At 38.3% G+C, this 20320-nt stretch overlaps 1 protein-coding gene across 1 annotated transcript in view; it reads right to left on the bottom strand.

Moving 5' to 3' along the window:
* grb2b (growth factor receptor-bound protein 2b) overlaps positions 1 to 20320 on the bottom strand; it is a 29885-nt gene extending 9565 nt beyond the window's left edge. Inside the window, exons 1-3 of the mRNA XM_008415458.3 lie at positions 20183 to 20320; positions 17016 to 17261; positions 765 to 862 (exon numbers count right to left, since the gene is read on the bottom strand). Of these exons, the coding sequence (XP_008413680.1) occupies positions 765 to 862; positions 17016 to 17093 (176 nt within the window). The 5' untranslated portion in view covers positions 17094 to 17261; positions 20183 to 20320. The remainder of the gene's footprint in view (positions 1 to 764; positions 863 to 17015; positions 17262 to 20182) is intronic.

Raw genomic sequence — 20320 nt, 5'->3', positions numbered from 1 at the left:
AAGTAACTATCAATCTTTTTAAGAGACTCGTGTAAGAGGAAAAAAAAAAAACAGGCCCACTGTCATCAAAATTGCAAAGCTCTGATTTGGCTGTCATTTAAATATTTTGAGAATTACTATTATTAAAAAATGATTAACAGAGAAACGGGTTGGCTGAAGAGGCTTGTTAATGCCGTCAACAAGGAGTGAGTAAATTAGCTGCTTTGGCAAACATTTTATTCAAATCTATGTTGTTTTTTTTACCTGTTCCACTTCAACTCAGATCGATAAATATCGATTTCTCAACGTTAAATCTACATGAGTGCTGTGTCCAATGTGTAAAACCAGTTCTTAAAAGGCTCTGCTCAGCATCAGAGGACACATACCGAGTAGTCAGATTATCATTTTTCCAAAACAGAGCTTATTATTTGCCAATACTTTCGCTAAGCTAACATACCATTTTAAAAAGTGAGCAGGCGGACTGCACCAGAGTGATTAGAAGACACTTTTACTGCTGGACTTTTCACATTTGTCTGTGGCTGGAAGGAGTTTCAAAGTCTGATTCACTGTTAGCCACCGTATTATACGGCTGAAAACAATGATTAAAAATGCATTTTAAAATATTACCACAAATCAGAAATCACGATGAAAATATTGATGTCACTTTTATAATATGTCATCCAGATCTACAATCAACCAAATGCAGCAGGGTTCTTTCTGATAAATGCTTTAAAAAGGAAAATTAATGACACTTCTTACACACAACAGCTACATTTAATACTTACGGATGGGGTTTCATCTCTATGTAATTCTTGGGAATGAATCCATCTTTCCCATTTAGTTCTGCCTTATACCAGTTCTGATCGCACTCTTCATTTAACACCTGAAAGCACAGAAAGAAAAACAAGTCAGTCAAACTCTGTCTAAGCAAAAAAAGAAGATACAGAAATGTTTGTCTTAACCTGGATAAACAGAAGGCTAGACATGACACAATATGGCAACTGAATTGAATTGATGAAAGAAGGAAGTGGAGAAATCTGTTTCAAAAGAGGGACTTTTGAGAAAAAGCTGCTGGAGCTTTTTTTTTTTTGTTGTTTTTTTAAGCAGAGTCTGTCATAAACTGTCCAGGGAGAAACACTGGAAGCTATCCTTTTACAATGCAAAACAGGAAAAGAAATGTTTTATTCATTTGATGCAACCTCCACAAACCATGTTATGTCGCTTCAGTTTACAGAGCCAAGTTTGCATTTAACATCGTCTCCATTTTCCATCTCGGTTACTAGAGCCTTCCAAAAACAAAAAAAAAAAACAGCAGAAGGAACCGAGGTGGCAGACGAGGCTTCGAAAAATACGTCTGTGAATGTTTCCATTAAGCAATTTAAGGTAAATGGTTATGTAGCTAGTGATGTAGCTAAGGATTGTGGGGAGTTTAACTGAAGCATAGAAGCAGTGGTGAATTCAGAACTGCGTTTTGTTTTTGTTTTTTTACCCCAAGGTGTCAAAAGGGTAGTGAAAGTTATACAGCAGAGGTAATTACTGGCAATAAAAGCAATATTTATATCGGATATCAATATCAGTCCAAATTTTCAGATCGGCGCATCCCTAAAATAAAGAGAACTGTATTCAGTTTTTCTTTTCTTCAATTCTTATCCAGAACTTAAATTCCTTTTTTTTCTCTCTCTCCCAAAACTGACTATGAACCCTGAAGAGGAATGTGTTTTTTTGTCCTAATTAGACTCACTGCTTATCGTGTTAAGAGACAGAGTGTGAGGTCTCGGATGAACTTTCCTAAATAAAGCCAATGAATTGTTTTGATAACAGCAGAAGTGTAACAGGGTGAACGAGAAACATAAAATAAATAGAAACATACTAAAGGAAAAGTCTGCCATTTTCTCATTCTATTGCCTCTTAAATGCATAATCTACGGTTTGCCAATCCCAGCTGTTGGATTGGTTAATGTGCTGTCGAGTGACTGTGGTCTATTTGCTCCTTTGACCCCTCAGAATGCCAGCTGTCCCTGGTCTTCCCCCAGCTGCTAATTCTGCATAAGACCAGCATTACAGGATGAGGGAGTGACCCTGGACCAGAACCAAAGATCAGTCATAAGCAGAAGTGGGTCAAAGTACATGTGTCCGTATTCACACGCGTGACAGTGACTTTACTGGCAATTCTATTTAGAATGTAAAGAGAGGTACCAGATATTATAGGGGCAGGTACTTTGGTCCAGTCTGAGCCAAACAGTAAAAGAAAGCTAAAAAACAAAAAGTCGCAGAGAAAAATCAAACAACATATGTAAGAGTTACTAGGTCGCACTAACACTACTCTTCGGTGTGGAAGTTATTATTGCCCGAAGACTCAAAGTTAGCTCCAATAATGTGTTTAAGCATGAAGATGAAACTGAAGTGTAAGAAACCATTTTACAAAACAAGTATCTCATCTAACAGAAGCCTGTTGGCTCTTCATTCAGGTAGCTACAAATAGCTAAACCTTGACAGGTTCTGGTTGTTTGGCTTCTTTGCCATTTTGCATTTAAACACAGTTGTTACATTCACAGGTAAAGCATTTAGTTAAGGTTTGTGATCCCAACCACGCTAATATACTTACAGAAGTAATAACTTACTACAGTTATTATGAATGCAAATCACTGTCCTGATACTAAACAGTGCACAATGTTAAATCCAAATAGTTTTCTATTTTTCCCTCCAAACTTGTCCTCTGCATATCATAGAAGGCTAAAAATATAAGCAGGTTAGAGCTTTTTTTTTTTTTTGTTAAATTGCTATAAAAAAAAAAAAAGCATGAGGCTCATGACCCTGACTTTTGGTTGAGCTAACTAAAATTTTCACCAAGTCAGCATCAAGGGTCAATATGTTGCCTTTATTTATTCAAGTTGCCCACCCCCCAATGTCTTTCACACCGTTTAGAAAATGCACATGTTTGCTCATTGCCGTTTTTAGCATTCAGTTTATTTTCTCAAGAGGTCCTCAAAGACCCCACACATCCATATCTGTGACCCCAAGTGAAGTCCTGTCCCTGTTTGGGAACCACTACACTTTGTCAGAACATTTGTTTTGTGCTTTGGCAACAAAATTATTTTCCAAGGTGCACATTTATCAGCTTTTATAAGAAACAAAAAAGTCCTGCCTGTGTACAGTAAAGCTAAACTTGAGGGCTAGTCCAGTGCCTGGAGCGCACAGTCATGAGCATCATGTGACGCTCAGAGTGACCGCCTGGCTTTAGCTCTGAATGCTGAAGTGAAACTAATCCAAAGATTCAGGTTCATCATGAAGTCTGCCTTCCCTGAGAGAGGAAGCAGGGGGTTTGGCAGCCTTGAGAAAGAGGAAAATGTGTGGAATATTTGAATAATTTGTATATATTTTAGGCTTAAAATGTGTTGGAGTTACAACCTTGAGTAGGGAAAACCAAAGATCGTTTTTCTGCATTTTGAGTGCAGTAAAAGCCAAGGGGAATGTCTGTCAAAAACCCCCACTAAATTCTGCACTAGAGGAGTTTTAAATGATATTCATGGAGTACATTTCTGAAGTTACTACAGCAACACACTGCAGAACTCAACATATATGGTAAAGTTTTTTTTTTAATTGTTTTATTTATGTAATCATCTTCCACCAGCTGAGGAAGTTTTGTTGAGCAGTTCCTGAAGCGCTGGGCTAATTCTGGGATGCTTCCTCTACGTTTTGATAGGACCTGTTAATTCAGCTCATTACATAATCCAGCTCAGTTCCCGTTGACGTGCGAGTGCACAGGTTTGCATAAAAACTTGTTCTTCTGCGTCGCCAGTCTTGCTACGGAGGTTGTAAAATATAACGTGTTCCAGTTGCACTAAAGCAGCTCGCTCTACACCATACGTGATGGGATCATATGCAAAGCATTTTGTGAAGTGCACAAACTTCTGACCACTTCTTTATGCATCCCAAAAAAAAAGAAAAAAAAAAGAAAACGTGACGCAGGTTCATGTGGGGAGGGGGAAGAGAAATAATATTTGCTAGGTTGGCTTTTTTCTTTCTTTAAAAAAACTAAACAAAACAGGAACTGTATTTTTGCTTTGCATGAACTTGGGAGCTCTAAACCCAACCACTTCCATTCACTCGTGCATTCACTCATCTGATTTTTAGATTTTTGTTTTGGGTCTGTTTTAATCTGGTTGAAGCACAATAGCTGTAGGAGTTTCACTTTGACAGGCTATGGTCTCGGCCTGGGATTATCTCCTCCACAGCTGCCACTGTCCCCACCTCCGCCTTCCCTCAGAAGCCTGCAATCTAAAAATAATATAGCATTTCTAGCCACAAACCCATGTGTGTGTCAAACATGAGCATGTGCCACATCAGACTCAAGCGTGGAACTTATTAGTCAGGAAGTCCTGCGAAAATATTCACTCGAATAATCTGATGAATCACATGCAGAGACACCAGTTTGATCTTTTTCGGCTTCATCAAATTTTGAGCGATATGGGGAAAGAAAAGAGAGAGAGTTGCAGCACAAAATGATTCCTTCCTTTTGTCTCCTTCTGTTACGAGGTCAGTGACACGTGTGTGGCTGTTGTAGTTTACCCTACAATAGACCCGTGTTTATTCTCTGCCCGGCAAGAGTTAGGGACCTCTGCGTTTGTTTGGATTTCGGCAGGATATGAGCGCCGAGTAAAAGACTATTACACCAGATCTATATTTGTCCTTCCTGGCAACCTCATGCAATTGTCATGAGGCGTTGGAGAACTACATGTTGCTCAGAGATGCACTCAACGTAAAAGTTGCAGTTGCAGAGATAAAAGAAAAATCTGCACAACCTGAATCAAACCAGGAGCAGGGATTACCTCGAGTATGAATTAATCGGACTTTTGCAGCGGGTTGGGCCCAAGCATCAAGACAGATGAGCTAAAGCTTCACCGGGACCTTTGAGTCCAAAGTGTACCACGTCCAAAACGCTGGGTTTAATGGACCCATCAAAACTCCTTATGTCGCCTGTTTGCACACAATAAAGCAATCTTGATGTCCATAAAGCAGTGCTTGTTCATTTACTCAGACGGCGCAGCAGATACAACTTCCATATGTGAAGTCGAACATTGCTATACAGATTTTTACAGTCATATCCGGGTAATTGGAGTCACAAAACAGTGTGATATGTAATAATGGAAGGACCAGACAAAGATAACTGAACACATTAGCAGAAGGAGCAGCAAGCCATTTATTCCAGTCAGAGCCGTTTCTTCTAACAGTGGCTTATATGTTCGGCAGCTTAAAACAGACCCTTAAGCAAAAAACAGTTATAATTGTTATTATGGCTAAACCTCTGATTATTAGTGTTGCTTTTTGGTTCATTTTCACTTTTTCCACAGTGCCTTAAGAGTGCTTCCATTTTGGATCATAAGATTCCCAATAAAAAGGGTTTGGAAGATGCTTCTGTCTTTATTGTAAGGAAAAAGAAAATTGACAAGCGATCATTCAGATAATACGTATGTTAGTCTGTCATATTTCCTGTGTCATTATCGATGGGAGTTCAAATATTTACGCTGATGTCTTGTGTAATTTTGCTGAGGCAAAATCAGATATAGCCGTCAGTATTTAGAAAGTAATGTTGAGCTATCAAATTCATTTTGTCGTTTTTGTTAGGAAAGATTAAAAGTTGTTAGCTCTGTGATACTAACAAATGCCTTAAAAGTCCCTAAAAACGAAACTTCACGTTCATGGATCTCAGCAAGCTATCATGGCTAACTAGAGAGGCAAATCTCTCATTGCCTAGCGATTCGATGCAGATTTTTTATGAATGTAATGCGTCTGACAATAGGCACAGACCTATTGTCAAAGAAAAAAACCCCCCATCTATTTAAAATGATCCTTTAAGGTTCCATACTGCGATATACTCACTAATAGAAGCGGCAAAATTTACAACTTAAGTCCAAAGACAAGCTCCGTCTCCAGGCAGCTAACTTCAGACTAGCGCCAGCAGCAATTAGCAAACACCTGGTGGAACTACGCGTCTGCTTAAGCTATCATCCAAACTACTCCTCAGTAAAAGTCTCCTAAGAAGCGGCATTACAGCAAAGCATTGTTGTGAGGAAATGATGGAAGGGTGGGAGTTTCTTAAAGAGACAGGCCAATTTCAAGGTGATGCAAGGTCAAATTTATTTTTATCATTATTATTATTATTTTTTTATCTAAGCAGCATTAGCATAACAATTGGAGAACACAGTTACTTGATTGCCACTTTTTAAAGTAAACCTTTGTGGTTGACTGGAACCATTTGTCTATTAAAGTATTTTTTAAAAAGGAGAAGCAAGAAGAAAAAATAAAAAAAAATCACATCCAAAACAGGACAAGCTAGCATCATCCTTTTCAACTGAAACTACATGAGAGAATGAAGTAACATCTCACCCATCACTATTTATACAAACATCAGGTGTTTATGATTCACGTTTTATAATCAGAAGTGGCAGAAAACAAAGCCACCACACACACTTTTCTAACTTCACAAGAAATATGTTTTGATTTCCTTTTATTTTTCATCTGAAATTTACCCTAAACTCAACTCGCACCACATCGTTGACAAAGAAGTATAACTGAAGTCCTGCAGGAAATTGTGGCGTAGCATTTTGACACACTAACTGCCCACAACTCAATAAAAAAGTGTGCACCAACAGAAGACAAACTAAGCTCCCGTTTGACCCAGCCGTCAACTACTTAGGAGTTTGAATTTTGGATTAAAAGAATGAATCTGCTGCCATGCTGGAACGCCACCTCGACTCGACTCATGTAAACACAAACGAATTGACACAAAACGTTTTTATATACCTCAATATTCTCAACCTTAACATTGAAATTAAGATGAATAAAAAGATGTACACCCTATTAAAACATTTTTTTTCTCAGTTAAATTACACCGACTATAGGGATACAAAGTAGAATTTTATCTTCAGTAGAGGATCTGTGGGTTAGCAGGAAGTGAGATTTCATCATCAAACAATTGTAATAAAGACAACAAAGTGATTATTTCTTATATACAGACAGCAGTGAGGATCCCAGTGACAGCTTCACATCTTTGAATGATTCACGCCCACAACAGCTACCAGTCAGCACAGCAAGAGACGATGACTGTGGGATTAAGTCTTCAAAATGGGTGATGAAGCATTAGTGTGCCGATTTAAAATAACCTGGAGGTGTTAGGATGAATGTTGAGATGAATGTTGAGATTGGGGGAAAAAAACAAAAACAAAACGACAATGGACCACTGCCATGTTAGACCACAAAGTCACAGCTTCACAAAGCGAACATTACATCTTTAACCTAAATGGCCAAAACAAACTGAGCGCAACCTTTTCTATAGGGGAATTTAAATACAGCCATCGTTCTGTTCTTTGTTCAGCTTGAGGCAATTTATACACACTGTCACTTTTAGAAGCAAGGGAACGAATGGTGAACTTTACACTAAATTGAGAAGTGAGGAAAATAAAAAAAAAATACAACCTTAAATCGATGTCAAGTGTGTTTGTATTGGAGCAACTGCTGGGTTTAGAAGGTATTAACACCAATCTTGTAGCCGTTCGATGCAAAGTGCAGCTTTACTAAACAGCTGTTGTTTTAGTGCCACAAGCCTTTAATGCTAGCATCTGAAATCTGCATAATCTGGACCATTCTACTTTCATTTATGTGGTAAAATATAGGCTACTTTAGCCAGATTAGCAAATCAAACTATGAAGGGAAAGAAAAAATTAAAAACAAAACCCCCACATCAAACAAGTCTCTGTTTGGACTGTTCTCGTTAGACGGAAAAGGAAGGAAATGTGTGTAAAGAACACACAGAGAGAATAATTTAATCTTTAAATACAGCAGCTGACGTCTTTATGGCACATCTGCAGGGAGTGATATGGAGATGAGGAGTGAGACCTAATTACAGTTCTCTGGTTTGACACTCAGGGGATAAGTACAGGGGAAAAAAAAAAAAAGACTGTTGAGGAAAGAGGAAAGAAGAGCCAAAAAAGAGGTGGCACAACATGCAAATAAAATTCAAGCAAGAGCAACACAAAGCAAACAGAACCACATTGTGATCAGTTCAGGGACCTAACGGTTAAGAAAAGAAGAGAGGGCATTCCTCTAAGGGGGTTTTAAACTCTGCTTAATTGGGGGCCAAAATTGCAACATTTGTTACATTCTCAGTTGGTGCTGTTCTCTTTAACAGTACTGTGTCTAACAAACCAAACACTTTGAAAGACCTGTTCTCCTCCTCCTCGCCTGTGGTGGCGCTGCACCAAGAACCAGACAAGGAAACGACAAAAAAAACCCTTCCATCTTCTTTCTTCTTCCAAGACGACTTCCATCTTCACAAAATGAAAACAAAAATCGAGCAGCGTCAAGATTTTAGCAGTTGCAAGACGGGCAATTTCTCCTGCTAGGGCAAGACTCACGTGTTCGTTTTGGTTGAATTTACCCAGAATGCCCTGCGCTACAGTTTGCTTCCTACTTTTCTTTTTTTTTTTGCATTCGAACCTCGCCAAAGATTACATTAAGGTTTTTAGGCACACCAGAGTTTGATTGAACATTCTAACTTCCCCAAACCAAGTTCTAGACAAATTAGAGTTTGACTAAAGGGCTGGTGTTAAAGCACCTAAAGTGTTTATTCTGCATAGTGAAACATGTGACTAGAAAGTGACAGAACATTTTGCTATAAACCTCTATTGTTTTAACATTCACACCCTTAAGTTTTTGATGAACATTCTACACAACAGCAAACCAGCAGTTAATTTTTTTCCCCACTCAAACAGTTTTGTTCTTTAAATGTTCAATTGATTACAACTTCGCTGCATGTGTCAAGAGTGTTCCTGCCTCAACACGCCTCATTTCAAGTGATGTGTCCCTAACAGGCTTCTGCAGAACTCGATGACAGGATGTGGAGGGAACTTTCTGTGAACCCAGGTTATACATAAAAAAAAAAATTTAAAAAAAGTAAATTGTACAGAAACCCTGAATTGCAACACAAAAAATGAAAAGACTGCCCAAGGCAATGACTAACAATGAGCTGTTTTTTTTTTTTACTTCAGTCAAGAACAGCCAGTCTGTGCATTTCAGTCTGTTTTCATGTGCCTTGTGGAAGTTTTCATTGCATCTTAGTGGGATTTTATGATAGACCCAAGTGGATAGTGATCAATATATTCTTACAAGAGTCAATGCTTTGTAGAAGCACCTTTTGCTGCAGTTAAAGCTGACAGTCTGGTGAGGCATCGTGTTTCTCACACTCAATTCTTCTTCGCAACTCCCTCATGTTCTGTCTGATTGGATGGAGACTGTCAAAACGTCAATTTTTGTGCTTTGCTAGTGTTTCGCTGTTAGATTTAGGTCTAAATTTTGACTAAACAATTCCAAACCATTAATGTCTTTGATGTAACCCTCCATGAAACCTCCATCCTTATCAAGTCTTTTGAAGTCTCAACCTGGTTTTCTCCCAGGATTGTGCTGCATTTAGTTTGGTCAAGCTTCATCTCCACTGACAACCTGTCCTATTTATGGGGAAGAAAAGGCGTCTCTTATGGGCTTTGAGTGTTCAGAGTGACATGGAGTGCTTAGTTCTCTACCACACATCTGCTTCATTTACACCAAGCGGTTTGGTGTAAATCCGTTTCAATTGTAACTGAAGAAAAATTAAACAGAAAATCTGAATTAGAACCCAAAAAATGAAAAGATTGCACAAGGCAATAACTAACAATGAGCTGTCGTCATACAGTGTTTTTATACTGTATGAAGACAGTAGATAATACCGTCTTCATACAGTATGAAGACAGCACCCCAACTCTAAATGGTAGAGTTAGGGTGACACTATTGGTATCCGTCTGTTGATTCAGTAATAGAAAAGCCATCACTGCTTGCGTCAAGAAGAGACATACTATTGGATCACTTTCGAAGTCACTAGTATAATGCCACGTTGGACATTTGTCCAGTTAGTCCAGTTACTAAACAGGGAACGAAATTTGCAAAAACCTAACTTTTCTTCTACTTCCCAATTATGCTGTACTTCTTGGCGACATGAAATCTGAGGTTGTAACATGAGAAATAATGAGAAAGTTCAAAGGGTGTGAAAACTATTGGAAGATACTGTGTAGAGCCTATATTTGTAGGGGACATGTACTCTATACTGGTTATCTTTCAGTGATTAACACATCTTTCACTTGGCTACTTACAACTCAAACCCAACAATATATACTCAATCTTGCTTTGTCTTAGCAGATATAAAGAAACTGTTAAAGTGTGAGCAACATGTAGTGCAAAAAAACCCGCATTTTTCCTCAAAAAGAACTGTTGCTTGGCTTTGCAGCCATTTAGCCCTAGTAGTAGGCATTTGCTGATGCAAAAAAAGCTTAAATGCACAATTGTTCATGCCATGTGTTGACTTTGTGCTCATGCTTTCAATACACAGACACAAGGCAGAAAAAAGTTCAAACAGCACTTCCATTACTAAAATAAGCCAATATTTGAGCTTTTACATGTTCCCAGTACCGCTTTAAAAGTGAATCATTCAGGTGGGCATTTAGCTGGTCTAATCTAGAGAATAATGAAAAGACAAAAAAACAAACAAAAATTAACAAAAAAAGATGCAATATTATTTTATGCAAGATAACAGGATTTCTGTAGAAGAGATTTACAGTGGGAGAGAAAGCAAGCCCTGGAAAACTCAGCTGATACGTCGAAAAGAGTCTTTGCTGATAAAAATGTGCAGCAACGTGGAAGTTGATTGGTTGAGAGAGTAGTAAGCAACCTTCTATGGCAAAAGTGCGAAGGGAAAAAGATACAGCTGTTGCTTCGAGTGTTGAAACAGATGGAAATTGCCGAATCTGATCCATTTTAAACAGCGTAATATGCGACTTATTTAAAAAAAGAGTAATCAGCAAAGAGTGGGAAATTGAAGTTTAGAAAAAAAGTTAAAACCCATCTTAAATTAGAGTAAGATTTCGAAAGAAATTCCAAACATGCATGGCAGCTCTGATCTGTTACTCCTCATCAAGTACAATAGAGGTCAAATCAATATGCAAAGCATCAACATTCAATGATGAATCATTAATTAAAAAAACAAAAACAGGGATCTTAGGAGAATTACATTTATGTAATTCTATAAATGCCGAGTTTTGTAAATTGTGGCTCCAAGAAGTGATTATGAAAGAGCTTCAAGAGACACAAAGTTGCAATGTGAAACTCCGGCAACTTTTACAGTGCGCATGTAAAATTGGTGGGAGTTTTCTTTTAGATACAGGAAGCTGCTGGGGGTTGGAAGACAGAGAGAGAAAAAGAGATCGAGTAGGATGTGAAAGCAGCTAAACTGTAGCATTAACCAGAGCATGAGATGCAACGAGACAAAGATGGGAGAAATCGACGATGGTTTAGCGATAATACTTGAAAATGGAGCAAAGCCAAAGAGCTTACATGGACCAGACGACGGTTTGCCGTGGTACACCGAATATGCAATTCAGATTTTCCCCAACGCTGGCTCAGGTTTCTCAAACAGGTCAATGTCCTTCATGAAGGTTTCAACAGAACATAATATATATTCCAACAACCCATCGATGCACTTTCGGTTTCAGCAATGATTACAGTCAAATAAGTTATTCTAGCATAGCTGTATTAGCCTGGTTTCAGAATCTCTAGCTCCATTGCTAATTAAGTTGAAAGTTGTTTTTTTTTTTTTTAGGCTAAGCACTTCTAGGTAGACCCTGATGATTCTTGGGAACTGGAAAGCTGTTAACATAGGATTTTTATTTTAAAACATCTAAAGTACTGATCAGGTCACTGACCTAAAAGCTGTACAAAAAATAAATAAATAAATCTGCCATTTCTGCTGCATAAGAGCTGAAAAATCACTAGTCATATTTTGTTCAGTTTCTAAAGTTTAAGGATTAGATCGATGCCTACACGGATATTTTCAAAGTGTGTTTCGAAATGTTTTGTCTCTTCCTCAGGCAATCCCTGTACAGTTAAGTCCAAGGTCATTTGTGTGTTTGGGAGGTAGGAGGTTAAAGAACTAAAAAGGTCATTGGGGGGAGGGGGTTGTTTTTCCTCGTTTTTTTGAATGAGCACAATAAAAGTGTTATTTTCAGCTATAGTGCCAAATGGAACAAACAGGAAGTGAAGGAACAAACCATTCAGTCCACGGTTACGTCGCACCTCAGCCCTGCTTCACGAGAAAAGGAAAGCTATTTAATGTCCCATTTCATCATCGGATTCTATATAACGATATGAACTAATAGCAGGTTCCGTACAGATAAAGAGGGATTGCAAGACATGCTGCCGGGGCATGGTTCAGCGATCTGCTAATAGGAGCAAATTCGGTCAGCTATAAAGGCTGTTAATCTTTATTTATTTAAAGAGGAAATGAGAACAAGTGTCCAACGCTCAAGGCAACGACAAGACGTCACTGTGGCCTACACTTTGCTTGTTGCTGTGCGACTCCAAAACCATTTGCTCACACAGCAAATGAACAAAAAGAAAAAAGAAAGCTAAATTTTGATTAAGTTTGTTCTCCTCGGATGAAATTGACAGTAATGTGGAAAGACATCTGGCCCAAGTCGACCTCAAATGTTCATAATGGCCGGTTGGTATATTATGTAATTTACAACTGAATGCGTACATGCGGGCGACTTGAGCCACTCGGCCTGAAAACCAGAGAAAGGTAGAAAATGGTTAAATACACAAACACGCAAATGAGTTGTGGAAACATCTGCAAGCGAGACCAGACACTTGCACAAAAAGACAAAAATAAAAAAAAAGGATCTCAAAAGGCAAGAAACTTCCCCTTTTTGTCCACGCATGATGAGATATCATTTTGTGAAACCAAGCTACTCACCTTCAACTAACGGCAGAATGTCTTAAACTTTTACATTTGCACTGTAAGAATCTTTAACGCAAGTCCTCAAGGTTGTTTAGCACAATGTCTTAATGAAACAAGATTGAAAACTTGCTGGTTTTAACAACCTATCGACTAAAACTGATCGAAGAGATTAAAAAAAAAAACAGGAAGGGTTTTTCAACAGATCTGCCTGTCGTGTACAGATAACGATGGAAATGTGCTTTGTATACAGTATGCACACACACACCAACAACACGTCATGATTGTAAAACGGGAAAGAAATGCAATAGGATTGCCATTTAGTGGGGAACCTGGACTTCCTTAACGCAGATGTGAATATAAACTTTTAACACATGTAGCTGGTACCGTTATCAATACCTAAAAATCTCTCAACGACGCTAAAAGTCTGACAAAATTAGAGATTGAAAAAAATATCAGATCAGACAGATTAAAATAAAATTCATGTCAATTTTAATTTCCTGCTTGAAAATAACGTCTTCTTTTGCTTTAAAAGGAACCGCAAGCTTTTAGGTTGGTTGCAGAGATACAGAAAACAAACAATGTATGCATAGATGGAAGAACCTGGGCGCTCTGAAGGGAGCTGAGCTGGAGGTTTTCTTGCTGTGAGGCAACAGTGCTTTAAAAAAAATAAAAATAAAAAATACATGCAGTACACAAATACACAAACAGAATCGACAGACTTGAAGGTGTTGTTTAGACCTCAGAAGCGCCATGTTGCATCAGTAATCAACATGCCCCGACTATGAGGGTTTTGTTTAATTACAAGAATGTAGCTATGGTATCAGCAGAATGAAGACAAAATTTTAACAGAAGAACGTCTTAAAATTGCAAGAAAAAAGTTGTTTTAGTGAAAGGGAAAAAGCCTGAATGATTAATTTGTTATTTTTCGAATTGGAGTTTTCAAAAAAAATGACAACTTCATCCTGCTAATACTATGATTTTATTCTTGCATCGTTTCAACTCTATTTTTGGTAATATTACGACTATTTTGGTAATGTAAAAAAATTAAAATAAGAAATTAGCCTGACCCTTACATAGCCTGACCCTGCCTAACCCTAACCCTGAATTCAAAACCCATGAATAAATAAAATCAATAAAACAAGAGATGGCAGCCCTGGGCTTGCTGACATCGCTCTGAACTATGGAAACACAAGAAGACCTTTGATTGGGGGAAAGAAAAAAAAAAATCCAGATTTTCTAAAAATTAAATCTTCAAAAACCAAAAATTACATAAGATCTAATGCAGAGGGAAAAAACCCCAGCAACTATGTAAAGATCAAATGACAGCACGTCTTTGGTAAAAGTGAATATCTGCTAAGCCTCTACATTGTAGGTGGAAAAAGGTCGTTTTATGCACCATCAAGATAAGAGCCCATGTTAGTAACGTAGCCACTATCTCTGAGTGATACTGAAAATAGAGTGAGATTAAGGGATGCTGTATACATGCAAAGCCTTAACACGGGGTCGTCCTCTTATGAGAGGCACTCTTTGTATTGGGAGCGGAGCTGTTTAGTATTAGCATCAGCAGATAGCGCTGGTGACAGACGCACAGGACGCAGGGTGGACGGTCTCAAAGGAAAAAACGGCCTTACACGCCATAAGGCCATGTAAGGCTGAACCTCAACTTCTTGGTGCTTTTCCCATCTGCGGTCATTTCTCCACGAGGGATTCGATTTGTCCCAATCAAAATTAGTTTTATTTGGAGTAGTCAAAGTTGGAAATGGTTATAGTTTTTATTAATATGATTATCATATTATCAAGCTACTTAACTGGAATGAAAGCAAAGCCAGAAAAACTTAAGAAAAAGAAAAAAAAACAAGGACGCGTTTTCGCCCGACTAGGTTTTATGTGAGCTCAAGTCGTGACCAAACTGAAGGCAGAAGAAATGAGCTGAGACAACCTTCATAAAAGAAAAAGGAAAAAAAAGTTTCTTCTGAATATAAACTACGGTAAGGAGTTCTAAAACATCCTCACTCATCCCACTAAAAAGGTTCTCAAAAAAATAGAAAGATGGGTTGTTTTTTTTTAAAGTGTGTCAGTGTCAGGGATTTTTCTGCTAATATCTGACTGACTTCTACAGATAAAAAGTAAAAACAAAAAAGAAAGTATTTTTATGTGTTTGGAAACTTCAGTTTCCAAACTAGTAAGAAAAAAGCATAAATAACCAAATTGTTTTCATCTTCCGTCACATTTTGTCAGCATGTATATGTAGGGGTGCACCTACTGCAGTTTTCTAGCCAACCACTAATTTTTTCAAAAACCTGACCTGCCAGTTCCAATTTTGACCAAAACCGATTTTTTTTGTCTTACCAAAAAAAACAACAAAAAAAAAACCACACAAAATATAGCAATAGGGTTGCCAAGTTGGAATGTGTTAACCGCACACATGTAATATGAAGTCTGAAGGATGAGACAGGTTTCTCCTGTACAGTGTTTCTGTAGGTTTCACCATCTCATATTTAAGACTTTTTAAGACCTTTCTGGGGGGGAAATTAAGACCCATTTTGCGACTGGAATGCACAAAACTGCAAATAAATCAATGATAAGGGTTAGCATAAGGAGTTGTCCAATGGCTAAGATGAACATTGTCCACTAACTGGTGATAAATTTGCCTTTACCCATGATGGATGGAAGTAAGCTAGCTAGCTTTAACCTTGCATAGTATATTAGCAGCTACTAAGCAGTAGACCCAACTGCCTAGTGAAGATGTCTGACTGTAACTCAAGGTTTTGCGCAACAGTCCTGCAAAAATAGAGGAACCTACATAAAATTACATTAGATAATTCTGACAAATTTTAAGACATCTGATTGACGTATTTAAGGCCAACTTTTTTCTCTCAGTACATTTAAGGCATTTTAAGGCCTTAATTTTAGATAGATAAATTTAAGATTTTTAAGGATGCACAGACACCCTGTGCAAGCAACAGCCGGTATCAGACTACACAAAATTAAGAAAATTGAGGCCAATTTATCAGTGCACCCTTTAATTATCCTTTTACTGTTTTTTTTTTTTAACTTAAGTTAATTTCCAACAGGACATAAAAGACCAAACATTTATTGGCTAATGACCCCAGTCTTGGTAATCACTGATCAAATTTCCACAGAAACAAACTAATACATGATATCCAATTCTGTAAAAAAATAAAAAAATAAATAAAAAATACAAAAGGTGATATTCCCCGTCAACTTTTTGGACAGTTAGAAAAAAAAATGTAAACAAAAGAAGAAGCAGTTTTACATAAACGGTTAAACTTAAGAGGAATAGAATACTTTCTCTTCACTTAGGTAAATATGGTAGAAGTCCTGTTTGGCTGAGCGTTTCCTAAGCTGACTTTCTCTGTGCTTTTAGGCCTCCTGCTGAGATAAGAAGTCTTTCCAATACTCTCTGCTGAAACAGCACTGATCCCCCTTTAAGAACAGTAAAGTAATCCTCGACGCCCAGTGTTACATAAAAATATTTTAAATCTAACATTGTTTGAAGTGTATAATTTTCTGTAAAAGCCAAACCAATGAGCCAACTCCTCCTGCATCAATGTAAATCCAGCACTGCCTGTAGAAGCATTTTGTTGTTCAGACGAACAGATTCCATTAAAAGCCCACAGAGCTGAGTGGCTTTTCACATGTGTTCTTCTTAAGCTAACAGAATTTAATCCATTGGAAGCTTAACAGTAGTCCTTTTATTTCTGTCTTTACTACAGATAATGGCTGATTCTCCAGAGAGAAAATTGATCAAACCTACAGCCAAGAACAGAAATTAGGATCCTTAAAGATGGCAAAGAAGATTCAGAACTGAATTCAAGTGAAATCTTATTTTGTGAACAAATACATCAGAAAGCATAAATCGCTAAGTAGATCCAGAAAAAGTTCTTAAATTGTTAATAGTCTCTAAACTTTAATTTGGCTTCCTTTGTACAATAATTACCTTTTATTTTAATGATCGTTTTCATCTTATAGAAAACCCAGCCATTTAAAAAAAAAAAAAACTTATCCTGCATGAAAGTTGCTAGAATTAGCAGCACAAGGGAGAACGTTCTCTTTTCAGTGCAGCTTTTCTCAGAATATCACTGCTGTCAAGCCTCCATTTAAATCCAAAACAAAACCAGGTGAATAATCTCCAACATTTCATGTTCTCCTAAAATACATAAGTCCGTTCATCAGCCTGACAAGCCGCCGCTTACCTTGAGGACCTCTCCGCGTTTGAAACTAAGCTCGTCGTCGGCAGTAGCTTTAAAGTCGTATTTGGCGATGGCCTCCATGGTCTTGGTGACTCACAGCAAAACAACTCGGCTGTGGATACTCTTCTGTTTCGAAACCGACGCGCTGTCCTGGCCTCCGTGGTCGTCAGCTTTTCTCCGAGTCTCTCCTCCCGTCGATGACCCGTTCCTGTAGGGCTTTGACCTTACATAAAGGTCACAGGACAGCACCTGCAAACACAGGACAGCGCAGTTACAGCTCAGATTTCTGTTTTGCGGAGTGACTGCACAAGGGATTGTGGTTATAAGGAAACATCAACAGTGAAAAAATGGGAGCCAAATTTGGGGTGGAGCAAGGGTCGAAATTTGAGAAACTATTAAATTAAAAGTGGACCTTTATAATTGATGGAGGCTGAACATTTCAGAGCAACTGGTTATCAAACATTTTCAGTCAGTCATCTCCTTTGCGGTTCATATTTGCTGCAGCCATGTGCGTGCGCGTGTGGTTACGGTTGCTAAGAGACATCTCCCAAGCTTTCGCTAGACATAACTTGTTAGTTAAAAATGTTACATTTAAATTTCACTCCAGGAAGCGAAGCTCCAGATTAAAGCGGGTTCAGCGACATTTTGTGGGAATGTGCCCGTTATATTATGTACTGTTCCTTTAAATGAGATGCCAGCGGAAATGGTGGGAGTTAAGAGTTTTCTACTGAAGTGTGAAGCATCCTACACGTTGCTGCACATCGTCAGTCAGCTGGCTGAAGAAGAAAAAAAATAAATATAAGTAGCTAAAGGAGCATCAAACATAACAGTTTTTAAAATTACACAGTTTTAAAAAGACTACAGTTAGCAAACTGTGCAGCATCTTCGTTAAGCAACTACCACAGGCTGATAGCTTAACCGGCAAATATTAGCTACACACCCAGTTTTACTCGACAGAGAGAAAACAAATGAATCTATAGAGAATTTTTCAGAGATAAAGACACATTTACTTGAAAATGATTAGTAAATTTAGTTAGTTTAGCAGAATTTCTGCTTCGGTCTGTGTCCAAAATTCTAGCACACGTATCAATAATCGCCGTTATAACTGAAAGGATAACATTATCAATAATTGATGCTGCATGTTTTGAATGAAGATTGTTGTTCCATTAGGACCTCATGCTCACATCATCGCTTTTTGAGTTTTTAAGTGTCGCTTTCGTCACTAAAATTTGGCAGTCCTCGTAATCGACGAGACATTTCTAAGTAAAACTACAAAAACACTCAGAATAAAGAAGAAATCTTACGATGAACAGAACCGGATAATTTCGCTTTTGGACAGTGGTATTTTTAAATCAGAAACAAGTCTGATCTTGCAAATCATGCCAACTCTGAAAAAGCAGCAACGTAACAGATTCATCCCTCTCTCTGTCACACTGTGTGACGCTGGCTGTAGTCCAGACATCAATTATTAATAATCAAGCTCGACATAAAGGCCACTTTAAATTCCTACGTGATCGCAGGAAATGAAGGAATAGGTAATCCAACAGACAGCAAAAATAATAATTTTAAAAACGCTTATTTTTTCTATTAAACATCAAGTCGGACAGTTTCATCTGCAGACAGTCGTGCGATTTGACTCGTATTGCATTTCCACGTGTGGAAAACAAGAAAAACGTTGACTAAATCAGCTTGCAAGGAAGTAAAAATGAGGATAAATCTGATGAATACTGCAGTAATATTCTGTAAAATGTTATTTAAATACTGACATCTGTTGCAACAACAAGGTTTAATGTGTGACATTTGATTAGACACAAAGCAGAGAACAAGCATGTTCTGCGTAGATATGCTGGCTTCATAATAAAAAAATATATATTAATATTAATCACAGTAAAATGTATGTTTTGTGGCAGATTAATGCAAAACCAAGTTAGGAAAAGATCTGGCTTGACCAAAAAGAAGTATGTTGTGATTTGTGAGCTTTGGAAGACAAAATTGGAATCTCCTGTAAACAGAAGCAGCAGGTCAGAGCTTGTTTGTGATTGGGACCTCTTCCACAAGTCCCTCCAATCGCTGCATCCAATTACGATTTGCTTTAGACATCCACTGCCGTTGTCAACAGTCAAAAAAGAAAAAAGTAAGACATTTTTACTACAATCAGAGATAATTCCAATACCATTTCCTGAGCAGAAACCACCAGATACGACCAAAAAAAAAAAAAAGGTCAGCTGATTGTGAAGCCGAGCCGAGAACGATACGGTGACTAAACCTAGAAGTTGTCCCGAGTTAGAGGATAAAAGGTGCGTTATCCTATTATGTTGTCTTCCCGGTGCGCCTCTGGTAGCGTTTTGATGAGCTTCCCCTAATACTGCTCTGGTGTAAATAAGTCCATTAAAGCGGACGCAGATATCAGACACAAACTGTCACCGAGCAGTTAAAAGCAACCGAGTTCAAACCATAACTCTTAACGTGGAATAAATAAAAACAACCCATGTCGTGATGTGCGAAAGGTATGCAAAACTATTTTAGCAGGAAGGAGCGAACACAGCAAAATTAGTTGTGCCGTTACAAACGTTTGGCAGCCGAGGTTCGACAGAGAAACGGGTCATTAAAATACCCTCAAAAAATTTCAAACGCCATCAGCATTCGACTCCCAGGCCATGAGGATAAATTCGGGCAGGATCGTGTCTGTCCCGTTTTAGACAACAGGGCACGTACGAACCGTTTCCTCTTGACTTTTTGGGTCTCTAAATGAGGAAAAAGAAGAAGAAAAGATCGATTCGGTTCCAGGGAATAGACTGCGCCCACTGTTCTAGAACGTTAGAGTTAGCATGCCGGCTAACGGTCGGGCAACAATAACTGCGATGCGATTCTCAAACTTACTCCCATCTAATTCAACCGGCGGCCAACTGACGACGACGTATTTATGGAAGATGCGGTGAAAGGGAAAACGACGAGAAAACGAAACATTAACAAATAACTTAGGCCCCTACCGGGGAAATTCTGGCAAACGTGAAAAGGGAAGAAAACACCTTTTTTTCATAGGGCAAGCTGTTGTTGCTAGCGTAGAGGCGCAGCTAGCTCAGAACACTGCCGAACTTGACTAACCGTCGAGAAATTACCGGACTACACGTTTTGTCTGTGTAAACAGGAGCAACAGAAGAGTGTCTTACCACTTGTACTATTCCGTTTCGAAGCTGCCCAAGTAAAAAGCAAAAAAAAAAAACCCTTTGCTGTGTCTGACGCTCTCCCAGCTTCCTCTAAAGAGATACCCCCACAGTATGTACAACGTCGCTTACAGCCCTGTCCTG

This window comes from Poecilia reticulata, chromosome 8 (genome assembly GCF_904066995.2).
Source record: "Poecilia reticulata chromosome 8, P_reticulata-male-v2, whole genome shotgun sequence".
Classification (NCBI taxonomy): Eukaryota; Metazoa; Chordata; class Actinopteri; order Cyprinodontiformes; family Poeciliidae; genus Poecilia; species Poecilia reticulata.
The sequence above is the reverse complement of the archived record's forward strand: the minus strand, read 5'-3'. Positions and strand labels throughout refer to the sequence as shown.